This window comes from Mesocricetus auratus, unplaced genomic scaffold (genome assembly GCF_017639785.1).
Source record: "Mesocricetus auratus isolate SY011 unplaced genomic scaffold, BCM_Maur_2.0 Super-Scaffold_100010, whole genome shotgun sequence".
Lineage (NCBI taxonomy): Eukaryota > Metazoa > Chordata > Mammalia > Rodentia > Cricetidae > Mesocricetus > Mesocricetus auratus.
This window is the reverse complement of record NW_024429194.1, coordinates 59,663,959-59,678,170: the sequence shown is the minus strand read 5'-3', so window position 1 is coordinate 59,678,170 and position 14,212 is coordinate 59,663,959. Positions and strand designations below refer to the sequence as shown.

Below are 14,212 nucleotides of genomic sequence, written 5' to 3'. Positions count from 1 at the left end.
ATTGCTGTACACCATGGCCCACTTGAGACACTGTGGAACTAGGAAGCTGCATCCAACTCCGTGTTCTCATGTTTGAAACTTTTTTTAAAAGCTTTCTCAGGTCCTATATGGAAATTTGTGCCTCTACAATGAATACCATGTGTATCAAGCTTTCTCGTTCTAACTGCCAGCCTGCAAATAATGACACAGAGACTTATTACAAAAGCTTGTCCTTTAGCTAAGGTTTGTCTCACCTAGCTCTTATAACTTAAATTAGGAATCCATTTATATTAATCTATATATAATGTCACATGGCGTTAGCTCTCTTCCATCTTGCACCTCCTGTTTCCTCTCTGTGTCTGGATGGCGATTCTACCTTTCTTCTTCCCAGAGTCCTCTCTGTCCCCAGAAATCCCACCTAACCTCTGCCTGCCTAGCAACTGGCCATTCAACTCTTTATTAAACCAATCAGAAGGCACCTTGGCAAAGACACATCTTCACAGTGTAAGCAAACATTCGTGTGTGTGTGTGTGTGTGTGCGCGTGCGTGTGCGTGTGTGTGTGTGTGTGTGTGTGTATGTGTGTGTGTATTTGATCATCCCCACAACAACTGTCCTTCTATGGGGGTGGTGAAGGAGAGAAAATAAAATTGATAAAATAGATGTTGCTCATTCTACTCCCCCTAGTTAATTTAAACATTACAAATAGCAATATGTGGGTGGCTCTTCATCACTGCTCAGAGATGCCTAAACTTGCATTTTTATTTAAATACATAAATTTACTCCATTTGTATCTATATAGTGTACATAATACTATATTTAAGTATATAAACCTACCATGTATGTAATGACTCTCCTTGGCAAAACAAAATTAAATTGTTTGTGCATATTCACAAAAATGAGATTGAGTTTTCTCCTGATGTTAGATTGCAACTTAAAATATAGAATCTTATAAAAGAAGACAATGTTTATTTTTTAGTATAGGCAATTTATGAAAGCTAGAAATTTTAACTCAGGAATTAGTCATTTTGTAGATAAAAACTTGATTACCAGAATGTAATATTTTTAACCAATGATGCTTTAGTAATGTAGTATTTTTCAAATTTATGTGCTGTGTCTCTTATTATAAAACCATCTATAATTCTAATAATGAATTTCCATGTTCATTCTAACCTTTAAAAAAGTCAAAGGAAGTATTGAAATAGTATCAATATACTATGTTTTAAATTTTGCTAGTCATTTTACTTTGATAGTTTATCGATCAATATCAGGCAAAGTTTAACACTACAATTTACAAAAATGGAACAAAAACATGACCTCACTGACCTACGAGAGTTTTACAGGTGTGGCCCACACGAGTAATCCCATGAGTCAACAGTTTGTTGTAGAGGAGAATGCCTTTCCTGTACTCATTCAATTGCTAAGAAGTCACCCTTCAGTTAACATTAAGGTATGGGTTAATGTCTTAAATGTTTTCTGAAATACTAAATGTAATATATACAATAGTTTTAAGAATGATTTGTATCTTATGTAGGTCTACAAGCACAACAATTTAACTTTTAAAAACAAAATTCCAACACTTTTAAGCAGAAAATATTAATGTGCAAATATTAATTTCTTCCAATATGACATGAAAGTCTTATGTGCCTACTCTCTGGTTATTTTTCCTTAGCCCTTCATGGTGTATTCACAGAGTACCTTCCCACTTCCTCAGTGACTATTAACATTGAGTGGGAATAATGGTGCTGCTTCTCAAGAACAAGGGAACACCTATCAAAATAGCATGGGCTAGCTGTCAGCCTGAGCTTCCAAGGCTGGATTACAAGGACTTACTCTACAGTCTTTGAAAGTTATTCCCTCTTTCTACCACTAGTAAAATGCCTTTAATATGCCAGCATCAATTCAAACCCTTTTACCAAAGCCACAGAAATTCAGAAACTGTATCAGTGGCCAAGCAGGAAATTATAACACACACGCACACACAAATACATTTTCATGTCATAATTTTCCAGGGGCTCTGTTAGTGATGAGGAAATAGAAAACTACAGAATAAGGTGTTGGTGAACAGTTAACATTTCCTTTTATAGATATATTATAAAAAGGATATCATAAGTTATTTGGTCTTTCAGGATATGATAAGAAATAGAAAAGTACAGGAGATTAACATGTTAGTGGATAGTAATATTTCCTTTTACAAACACATTATCAGAAAAGATATAAGATTTTTGGCCTTTTGGGAGACAAAAGGGATTATTTTATTGCAAGAGTTCAGTGGGGAGATAAATGGAGGCATAAGTTACAAATCATTTTTGGTTTGAATTACAAATAAAATTATATAGACTTTTATGGTATAATCAGCATATTTCATCAAACTATTGAAATGCCATGTAAAATACATTTATACTTAAATTTATATTTAAATGTATTTTCATGGAAAAACTTTTATTTTATCCATGTATAATTTATCTTTCAATGGTGTTAAACTATAACACAAATACTCTCAGTCATTTTCCTGAAGATTAAACTCTATAATGGATAGAATAATTCAAATTCTTAACATTTTTTTCATATCAAGATGTAGTATAGCACTTTCTAACACTGCCTGTCAAGTCCAGCAATGTACATTGTTCATCTTCCTATTGGAAGAGAGATACAGGCTAAATTATTCTAAAAAACCTAGAAGAAAAAGACTATTCCTTGATTTACTTTTATAAAACTTGCTTAAATTCTTAGGCAGTTCTTTACAGTTTGACAGTGCTGAGGTCATTAGCAACTTAAAACAGCCTTTAAACCCATGCTAGTAAACATTTTAAAATTATGTTTAGATGTTGAAGGTATACAATTACATATGTAAGATTTTGGCAGTACCTCTGTACATGTCTTGATGTCCCTAGGACACCCCACCCCCAACCCCCCATGCCCTCAGGAGATATGTGATGATCTCTAGTCACAGAGGAGATGAGTATTTCCTGGCCACTAAAATCTATGAAGGACAGCCCTCCAGAAGCTGGGTTACTCTAACAGTAGTCAAAGAATTATTGTCAACACATTGTGCTTTAAAACACTTTATATTTCCACAATCTAGCCTATATAAATATTTACACAATGAATACATTCTCAGTAACGTGTGAGTGAAACCTAATTTCTGAAAACCACATATTTAGGTTGAAGTGGCATTTTCTTTGGCATGCATCGTCCTAGGGAATGACTTGCTGCAGAAAGAATTACAAGAAAAAGAAGGATTTATGTATTCTGATGTTCTTTATCTTCTTCACTCAAAAGATAAGGTAGGACCTTTACACATGTCAGTGTGCTCATTTAGGGGAAATGGTTCCAAGAAAATCATTTATGATCAAACATTCTCCATGGCAGCATCCAAGCATTGTTATTTAAGAGAATATGTATATATGTATATATATATATATATATATATATATGTCTTTGTAGATCATGAGTTTGTAGTGGTGAGATAATATGGTTCCAAATTTTTCATAGTTGCTCTACATCTTCCTTGATCTGCAAATGTAATGCTTGGAAAAATCTCTCTCCTGAATCAAACCTTTCACTTAATTGCATGCCCTTCCAATCCCCCATAATGCACTTCTTACCCAGAGAGTCCTGAGGCTTCAGAAATGCTGTATGGTGAAGATAACTGTCCCCAAAACAGCTAATAGGAGACAATTATTTTTCTTTAAAAATTTCTCACAACAATGTCACATTTCTCTACTTGATAAAAATGAAATGTATTTTAATAGGCAATAACTCAAAACCCAACGAATAACAAGTAACAAAGCAAATGAAAATTATTGGTGTTTCTCCTCTTCCTAGGAAATTTGCTTGAGAGCAGGTTATGCACTAACTCTTTTTGCCTTCAACAATCGTTTTCAGCAGTATTTAATACTGGAAAGTGGAATGATAACCATATCTATTTTTGAGCCTTTTCTTCGATCCACAGTTGAAACGGAGAGGGCAATGGCAGCATTTCAGGTATAGAGGGCCTAACAAGTACACCGTCTTAGTGAGCACTTCTTTATGGGAGATTCAGAAAAATGTTTATTAATTTATAAAATTTAGTATTTTTCACATTAGCCCTTCTACCTCTTGAAAAGCCCGTTATTAGAACTTCTTTATTTATATAGAATTTCTTGTTACATCTGATGCCTGCAACAAACCTGTGAGGTTCATAGGCAGGTACTTTAATCACATCATGTTTATAGCAACTATGTAGAGACACATGGTTGGGTTGAAGACAGGTGTAATTGCGAACTGTCAGCTTATGGCTTCTTTCAGCATAGCAGTATGTAGGTTCCTCTGTGTCTTATGCTTACCCTTCAGAACTTTTCTATCCCATAGCCTTGTAAAGTGTTTCTCTTCAAATTCAAGGTCAAATGCTGCAAGAACTGCAGAAAGAGTAATATGGCCATTGTAGTCATTGTTATGAGCATTTGTGGGGGAATACTTTAACTCTTGCTTTCCACCTATCACATCTCTTTTATTGGAGCCCACCAAATGTCCCACCCCTTTAAAATGCCCTCAAATCATAAATGATTATGAGAATATGAGCAGCAAACATTCACCAATTCTATATTTTTGCTTTGTTTTCTTTCAGATTATTGTATTAGCTAAAGTCATTATAGACGTGGACCATATTACTTTGTCTGCAAGAGGTGTTACTATTTTAGTTGACAGTCTGTATTCAGCCCACACCCCTACTATTGTCCTGACAGGTAATGAATCGCTAACAAAACAAAACAAAAAATATTATAATGGCATCTACACAAAGGAATGTGGATTTGTGTTCAAGATGGATTATAAAAACATTTTTAGATTGGAATCTCAACAATACTAAAATATTTCTAATTACCTGTTGCATAGTTTCAAATCGCGCTACTTGAAAATACTGAACATGTCTGCATGGAACGGTGGAACAGTGGGTGTCAACACCCACTCTTCATCCTGCTTGGAGCAGTGGCATTCCATCCTGCTTACTGAACAGAAATGTGGTACCTCCCAGCACAGCCCCTTTGATTTCTGAATTATTATTTTCAACTTCTAATGATTTTCTAGACTATAAAGTAAGAACTCAATTACACACTACCAAGGAAAAATTTTTCAGTAGTAGTGGCAGATTTACACTGATATGCTTTGTGTTTCTCTTGAATGTATACATTCTATTACTATTTACGAGTTCTTCAATTTTTTAGATTGATATATTATTTTATGTATGAGTGCTTTGCCTGCAAATATGTATTGCACTACCTGTGTGCCCATTGCCTGAAGGTCAGAAGAGGGTGTTGGATCCACTGGAACTGGAGTTATAGATATAAACCATCATGTAGGCACTTGGAATGGAATCAAGGTCTTCTAGAAGAACAACAGTTGTTCTTAATTGCTGAGACAAGTGAATACTTTTAATTCCAGTTCATTGGAGGCAGAGACAGGTGGATCTCTGTGAGTGGGAAGCTAGTGTGGTCTACATAGTGAGTTCTAGGACGGCCAGGGTTAAGTAGAGAAATCCTGTCTCAAACAAACAAACAAAAGAAATACAACAAAGCAAAGAAACATGGTTCACTAGCTCTCTTAACACAGTGTTATCTGTGTAAGTACATCCACTTCAGGCTTACGCATACTTGTAACAACAGGTAATAAATAACACTTAACTGAACTACCACTCACAGCTACATAAACAGTTTCAGAATGATAGTTTGTGAGTACTAGCAAAATAATAAAAGGTCAAATATATTATTAACTTAGTTGCTTTATGAGAGAAGCATGTCTTTCGGCTTAGAGAGGAAGATGAGTCACTCAATGAAAACTCTTCCATACTAGGTAGGTAGGAGAAAGGATTTTGGAAGAAAATTTAATAGTAGGAATTTTAGACTTTGATTCATAATCTATTTGCTACAAGAGATGCCATACTATATTTGCTTTCAAATATTAATTTTCTTAATCTGAAAGAAATGCATATCATGTACAGACATAAATCAGGGAAAACACTTATATACATAAAATTAATACATTTTATAAAAGCTGAAAAAACAAAAGCAGTGAATGCATTTCTGAAGTTTGGAAAACAGAAGGCTTCCAACTGTTAAAAACGTGTCATTCTTACATAAATAGACCTGTGTAAGTCTTAGTATGTGTGACAGAGATTCCATCAACTACACGAACAGTTGTCCCACACTTACATGTGCACATTTCTTTTCTCCTGCTTCTTCATTTCAGAGAGGCTTTGTAGCTCAGACTTTTAAAAATACTGTGCACGAGTGAAAAAGCAACACATCTATTATCAGTTATAGATAATATAAGAGCTTTTCTTTGCTTTGATTCTAGGTAATTTAATAGCTAGTCTGGCTCATTCTAGAGTTGGCATTCCAGATGCTTTTATGACAGTAGGGACAATCCAGCGGTTATGCTATCACCTGTACTCAGGAAGAGAAGAGGTAAAAACAAAAAGCTAATTATAAAATTTAATGTGCAATGAATAATAAAATTTGTTTCTCTCCCACTAGGGGATACTTTTTACTTGAGATAGTAAATAATTCATAATGACTCAAAAAGAGTTGAACTTTCCATTATTAGTCACGTCATATCTGACACCTACGGTTCTGATTTCCCATGAAAACCATACTTTTTTATTTATTCTCTCATATATTACATCCTGACCACAACTTCCCTCCCTACTCTTAGCCCAGTCCCTCTCTCCCCATCTACTCCTCTTCTATTTCCCTCTAGAACTCTTGGGGTCCTGCCTCAATCTGGTTCAGGTCCTGAGATGGGGAAGGGACATCTGTGCAAAGAAAAGTGTGAGCACCAGATGAGTTTCATACAAGTGGCGGCTCCAAGTAGCTCAAGCCATCTTTATGTATACTTAAAACAAGCATGTCTTTCTCAGCTTTTAAATCAAAACAACACTCGGTATCTTGCTAGCTTGGCTAGCCAGGCACATCCTGTCCTTACAAAACAGAAAGGTGATAGACACAAGCATACATTCTTAAGTACAGCAATATCATTCAAAACTTAAAGCATATTTACAGAAATTGGGGTAAATTGCCATAAGCTGCTTGCATAGAGTTAAATTGTATTTCTCTAACTATTCCCTTGTCCTACAAAAGTGTCCTACATGCCTAAAGAAAAGCATCCTAAAGCCTCTTTATAAAGGGTGAACTTTGATAAGATACTCTTTTTCCATCATGCCACACCATTTTTAATGTTTCTTTCCAGAATGTGCCTGTGCTGTTTCCTTATATGTGCCCATTAACTTCCATTGCCTCCAATTCCATCAGCATTGAATCAGAGAGGTCTCCAGGGTCTGGGCAACTGGTGTTTCCAGATAAGAAACTTGAGAAGTATCAGTTCCCAGAGAATTTTTAGGGGAAAATATTTGAGAAAAGAAATGGTCTTTCTGGGAATGGTTACATCTGTCTCAAGTATGACTGACAAATGAAACCAAAACCTCCAAGAGAATCATCAACACCATGAGAGAGAAGAGAGTGTGTGGGTCATGTGGTCCCAGAAGGAGTTTGTGCTGTCTTGAGGTACACTGGTCCTTGCTGAGTGAGAGACTGTCTCCACTGGCTTTGTCCTGAAGAGACCCGGTGGACAAGCATTCATATGCTGATCTGAAACTAAGCCAGGCAACTCCCTACCCAAAACCTCATGTCATAGTTTATGCCAGTAATCTCAGCACTCAGAAAGCTGAGACAGGAGAATTCCACCTACCTCAAAGCTAGTGTGTGTCACACAGAGACTTAGAATGTGCCCTATCAAAGGATGAGATGCAGATGTGTGAAGGGCACCATATTATACGAACAAAGTATAAGGTGGATGTATGAAGGTGCCATAATGAATGCCATTTTAATGATTGTGTCTATGTAGGTTTGTGCATGTGAATTCAAGTGCCTGTGGAGGTCAAAGGAGGGTGTTGGATTCCCTGGACTTGGAGTTCCAGGTGTCTGCCTGGGGTTGTTCTGGGACCTGAAACTCAGGTTCAACAGACACTTTCTTAAGACGTAGCTAGATAATTTTTATTAGTTTTCTTGAGAATACCATACCAAGTGTTTCCATCATATTCACCTCTTCTCCTCTCCAACTTTTCCTTTACCCATCCCTCCTCCCCTACCCACACAACTTTGAGTCCTTTTTAAAATCCCATCAAGACCAATTTGTGGTGCTCAAGATCATGTGTGGTCTTCACTGGAGTGTGATTGACTTACCCGTGGCTCTGCTATTAAGGGAAAGCTGTTCCCATACACCCCAGAAGCTCACAATTGGCAATAGCTCCGTGGCTATGGGTAGGACTATATGCTCAACTCCCATTTGTATGCTGGGATTTGGTCTGGGTTGGGCTTTGCACAGATTCTGCATGCTATTGAAACTACTCTGTGTTTATATGTGGGGCTGCTTTGCTGTGTGCCGAAGGCACTGTCTCCTGTAATCACTTTCCATCACTACTTCTGTAATTCTCCCTGAGCCTTCAGAACCCATAGCTTAAGAAGTTGCTTCTTATAAAGTTGTGATAGACCTATTTTGAAAGAGAAATTCTACATGTGCTGCCTACATGACGCATTCAATCATACATTTATTAAAAATTCAAGATGAATGCTGAGACTCGAACCCAAAATAATGCTCAAAAAGTGTATCTGAATATATTTATCTCTGGTAAATTGTGACATTTAAAATGGTCAAAGTAGAAAATTCTATGTCACTTGTTTTTACCATAACATATTAGGAAAACATGTCAAAAGATTCTTCTTATTTCAGGTTCGCACAGCATGTTCCTGTGCCCTTGGCTACCTGACTTACAATGCATATGCTTTTCGGATCCTGCTATCTGAGTGCAGGAATAAACCTAACCAATTCCTGCGTATAACAAACAATATCAGCAGAGATGCCAAGATTAACCCCGCCTTTCTAAAGGAGTTCCAAATGCAGCAAAGTGTGGGACTTCCATCCTTAAGGTACTGTGCCTTTATAAGAAATGGCAGTAGTGAGGTTATAAGTACATATACAGTGCCCCTTGACATGCCTCTGTATGTCGGTATAAACTTAACCTTGAATGTTCATTGACAAAGCCTGTTTTCATTGATTTTTGAATGTCAAGTGTCTTCTGTTTTTTGTTTATCTTTGCATCAAAATCCATAGCAGCATGTTTCTGCCTAAAGCTTAGTGTCAAGTACTATGTATCTTTCCCTACTGAAAGTGCATTATTCCACCAAGGAAAAAACAGTAAAATTCACTTTATTTCATCCTGTAAACAGCCTATGTACAAGTTGGTTGAGTTATTCTTCTGTGTGTAAGCACATCTAGGCCCAGGAAAGATCTGATTTGTTATAATTATGTCTGAAAAGTATGCTACAAAACAGGAGGTTCTAGAGGAGGGGAGAAGAAGGTATGGGGGAGCAGGAAGGTTTAGTGGAGGTAAGAATAGATGAGAGCAGGATGAAAGATACCATAATAGATCGAGTCATTATAGGCTTGAGGAGAGAGCTGACACTAGTGAGATCGCCAGAGATCTACAAGGATAACACCAACTGACAAACTAAGCAATAATGGAGAGACCACTAATAGCCCCTCCATGATGATAAGGTTGATGACTACCCTTTAGGCCATCCTAGAACCTTCATCCAGGGACTGATGGAAGCAGAGACAGATACTCACAGCTAAACACTGAACTGAACTCCTGGAACCTAGTGACAGAGATGGAGGAGTGATGAGCAGAGAGTCTAATGTAGCCAGACTTACTGTTTTCTCTGTCAGGGTCCCATAGGCCTGTTGTCATCACTGATTTTTATTGGCTAGTACTTCAATACTCTGCACCTTCAGCTGAGAGAAAAATTGGGGTCAGAGGGCTACCAATGATAATAGACATACTAAAATTTGTCAACATAATCTAACCTAATCAAGGTGAGGATACATACCCCCTCCCAAGTTGGTCATCCTTCCCAATTACAGGGCACCACCCTCTCTATTTGCTTTGGATAGAGTGCTTTGCTATGTTTTCTGGCTCCAACCTTCCCCCCTTCCTCTGCCTCTTCAGTAGCTGGGACTAGAAATGCATAATTATTGTGTCCAGTTCAAAACTTGTTTTAATCCCAATTTAGTAACAGAACTGTGGTTGTGGACAGAACAACCACATTTTAGGCATCCTGGGTTGACAAGATTATTTCAGTTTTAGAAGTTTGCAGGATGGGGGTGATAAATTCTATGCACAGCTCAGGAATCTATTCTTTATTATATTTGAAGAGATCTGAACTAATCAGGAAAGTCAAAACAATCTTCACTGCCAATGGATTTCCTACACTTTTGACCCAAGGCTAAGCAAGCTTCTTGGAGGGAAACAAGGCTAAAATGACACTGTGGTGGAAGTTTTAGTGACTGTCAAGCATTTTGCTCAGATGATCTTGCCTCAATACTATAGTTTCATTATAGCCTAAGGCTTTAAACTAGGGAGTGAAAAGTCTTATTGTGGACTATATTCTCTGCTTCCATACACAAAGCTGAATTATGAGTCTTTCCAAGCAGAAAAACACTCATGTGAGAGCTACTCAGGATATATAGTTATTCTGATACAAGATGGGAATAAGACCCAAAAGTATACTATGGTCATATGAATATGACTATATGAGTCAATTTTAAATACAGAAAAATGTAAGTCTATTTTAAGAATCCCTTGATGACTAAAAATACAAAATAAATTACATAACTATAAAACACAATCTGAACTTTAATTCTAATAATTTGTTAAATTGGTTTCATACCTTTAATTAGTACAAGTGATTTGTGCTTTGTACATTACCACAACTCGATGGGAAATGTGCTCCTATTCAGTTTTGTTTTCTTCAAAGTCCAGTTTGAATCCCTTCTTTCCATCAGTGGAAACATAACTAACATTCCATTTTAGGTGTGTTTAATGTTGGAAATGAGTAAACAAGTGATCAAATGTAAGGTAGCATGCATGTAATTTTATGCATGTATGACAAAGATCATTAGTCCTCTGAACATGGTACCTAGAATCTTTTTTATTCATGGTTTTCTGAGTATACTGTGTCTTCATTTAATTATTTGTTTTTTTTTCCTTTTAGCCTGGAAAAGAATGGAGGACCATCTGTAATTCCTGTCTTTAAAAAAGGTAATTTTTTTCTTTTATTTCTGTAATGCCTGCTAGCCCTAGCAGTCTGTAAATCTGCCTTAGGCTTTTGTTTACTGTGATAAAACCAACACCATGACCAAAGGCAACATAGGATGAAAGGATGTATTTCATCTTACATCTTGCAGCCAGTCATCCAGGGAAATCAGGGCAGGAACTCAAGGCAGAAACTGATGCAGAGGCCAAAGATAAGAGCCAATTTCTGGCTTATTCAAGTTTCCTTTCTTACATATCCCACAACCACCTAGCCGGGGTGGGGTAACATCAGCTAACCCTCCCACATAAATGAAGAAAATACTCACAGGTTTGCCTACGGGTCAATGTTATAGAAGCATTTTCTCAGTTATGTCTAGGTTTGTGTCAAGATAACATACCAACCAATACATCCTATCTTTAAAAAATTCAAAATATGGAGACAACCCTCTAGAAAACATCTGATTAATAATTCAACACACAGAAGACAGCTGTATTAAAAATTTGAGGTCTTCCCTGCTATCATGTATCAAAGATTTCTCTGGCAGAATGGAGCAGTGGGTAAGAACACTTACCAACTAGCCAAATGTCCTGAGTTTGCTCCTCAGAACCTAGATGGTAGGAGAGAACTCCATGCCAGTGGAGATGCAGTTACAGGAGCCTGTGCACTGTGAGCTAGGGACAGAGCATGGACTCTGCAATAGCACTGCATGCTATTAACAGCTGAACCACTTATCCAAGACCTCATTAGATATTTAACAGGGAATAAACACAGATAACTTACTTTCATGCACATGCTTAAATAGCAAAGCTTAGAAAGGGCCAATGACTACAATAAACATCTATGACATAACCAGTCAGAAAGAGAGCAGGGGAATAAACAGGAATGCAGGACTGGAGGATGGCCCAGTGGGTAAGAGCAGACGCTGCTCCTACAGAAGACCCAAGTTTAGTTCACAGCATCCATGTGCAGCTCAACAGCCATCCATATTCCAGCTGTTGAGGAATGTGACACCCTCTTCTGGACTCAGTGGGCACCCACACACATTGCCTACATCCATGTGCACATGCATGCTCACGAACACACACATACACAAAGTAAAATTTTCTTAAAGAGAGAAAAGGAACATTTACTCAGACTCTCTGCAGAAAACTGGTATACGTTTTAGTTAAGCAAAGAAAAGAATTATATTATACTTAGGGCCTTTGACTTGAGAGACATTTAACTGTGGTCTCTTACTTCCAGGGAAAGAACACCGAAGAAAAGCAAGACCTAAAATCCAACCAAGAGATTCTCTGACTTTAATACCTCCTGTAACTAACTTCATGGGGCTCTTCAGAACAACAAAAAAGCCCAATATTTCCCGTAACATTTTCTCTTTTTCATCTGGAATTTCATCAGATATCGTAAATGTATCAAGACCAAGAATAGTATGCTTGAGCAAGCTTGGGAAACTTGAGCAGAAAGCCAACCCAGAGCCCACAGAAAGCTAATAATTAAAAACAAACAAACATTTGAACGTGAAATGATTCTTGAGTGGTCTTTCAGGGGATGGAGTCTGTGTTGTTTGAATGGAAGTTCTTTGTGTTAATACTGAACAGATCTTTCCAGTGTTTCACATGGAATTTAACATCAGGTTAGAGTTACTGCTTCAAAAAAATAAGTAGAATTTCTGTATACAATGCTGCACTTATACTTATAGGACTTACCAACTGTCATGAGTAGATTATACACACATACGCAACATATACATATATATGTACATATGCGTATCTACATATGTCCCAAGAGACAGAAACATTTTGAGTCGGTATGCTGAGTTAAAGAGTCCACATACTACAAAGTGTGAGGCTTATGAAGCCTGAAATATATAATGTCTAAATACTCAGTGTGACATCTGTAGTCACTGCCCATCTGATACATAAGGGACTGTGATTAAATGTGTGGCCACTAGAGTTGTCCCATTATCAACACAAAGTGTCTATACTCTGCATCTGGAAAGGACATTCTTTTGGCTGAGAACTGGGTGAGGCCTCTGCTCAAAAGTCGCATATCAATGGGTGCAATCTCTGGTGTTGGTTTTTAGTTTACAGCAGTAGAGACACGATAAATGCAAGCAAGGCTTCACCTGGTTCCTTCACTTCTCTATCCCTTTGTTCTGCTTACTCTGCCTCCATATACGCTGAAGGCCTTTTTGTAATTTGTTATCTACCTGGGCAGCAATAAGCACTGGCCATACATATTAACAAATGGTTACTATAATAATGGTCATGATGGTGGTTAGCCACCCACACTTAAGCACTTCATAGAGCCCATCTGCGTTCTTAATCACTGCAAAATAAAGTATTCTTAAACATTTAAATTCTAAGCTTTATCAACTGCTGTGAATTGCGATTTTCTGGTGGATAATAATATAGATGTAGAGGAAAATGTATGTTTAATATTAGAAAGAAGTGAATCAGCTGGGTAGTGATGGTGCACACCTTTGATCCCAGCACTTGGGAGGCAGAAGCAGGCAGATCTCTGTGAGTTCAAAGCCAGCCTGGTCTACAAAGTCAGAGTTTCAGGACAGCCAAAGCTACCCAGAGATACCCTGTCTTAAAAAGACAAAAAATAAACAAAAAAAGAACTGAATCAAATGACAAGATATTGTCATTTTCTTGATGTCATTAGGGTCACCCCTGAAGTTATTATGAAGTCTCTGAACATGAGGGAGCTCCTGGAGGGTTTACATACAACCAGAGGTACTTCCTGAGAAACTCAGCTTAACCAGACTATCCTACCATCCTAACAACTACAGTACTTTTCCTGATCACTGTCAACTTAAAAAAAAATACTTTGCTGAAAATAATTTTAATACAATAGTCTAATAATGGTTTCCCCTCTCCCTACGCCTCCCAGATCTTCCTGACCCACCCACCTGCACACCCTTTCTTTTTCTCTTTAGAAAACAGATAGGCAAATAACAAAAACTCCAAATAAACCAGAATTTTAAAAAAAAACACATACAAATCCCATAAAAGTACAAAACTAGAACCTCAATATACAAGCAAAAAAAAGTAAAAACAGACAAAAAATGCCCAAAGAAAGCAACATGAGACAAAAAAAAATC

The 14,212-nt window shown here is 37.2% G+C and overlaps 1 protein-coding gene across 1 annotated transcript in view; it reads left to right on the top strand.

The window, feature by feature from the left end:
• Ankar (ankyrin and armadillo repeat containing) overlaps nt 1-12,626 on the top strand; it is a 57,727-nt gene extending 45,101 nt beyond the window's left edge. Inside the window, exons 17-24 of the mRNA XM_040753674.1 lie at nt 1,321-1,427; nt 3,142-3,264; nt 3,806-3,964; nt 4,587-4,704; nt 6,311-6,420; nt 8,741-8,937; nt 11,062-11,108; nt 12,346-12,626. Of these exons, the coding sequence (XP_040609608.1) occupies nt 1,321-1,427; nt 3,142-3,264; nt 3,806-3,964; nt 4,587-4,704; nt 6,311-6,420; nt 8,741-8,937; nt 11,062-11,108; nt 12,346-12,593 (1,109 nt within the window). The 3' untranslated portion in view covers nt 12,594-12,626. The remainder of the gene's footprint in view (nt 1-1,320; nt 1,428-3,141; nt 3,265-3,805; nt 3,965-4,586; nt 4,705-6,310; nt 6,421-8,740; nt 8,938-11,061; nt 11,109-12,345) is intronic.
• Nucleotides 12,627-14,212: the final 1,586 nt, after the last annotated feature.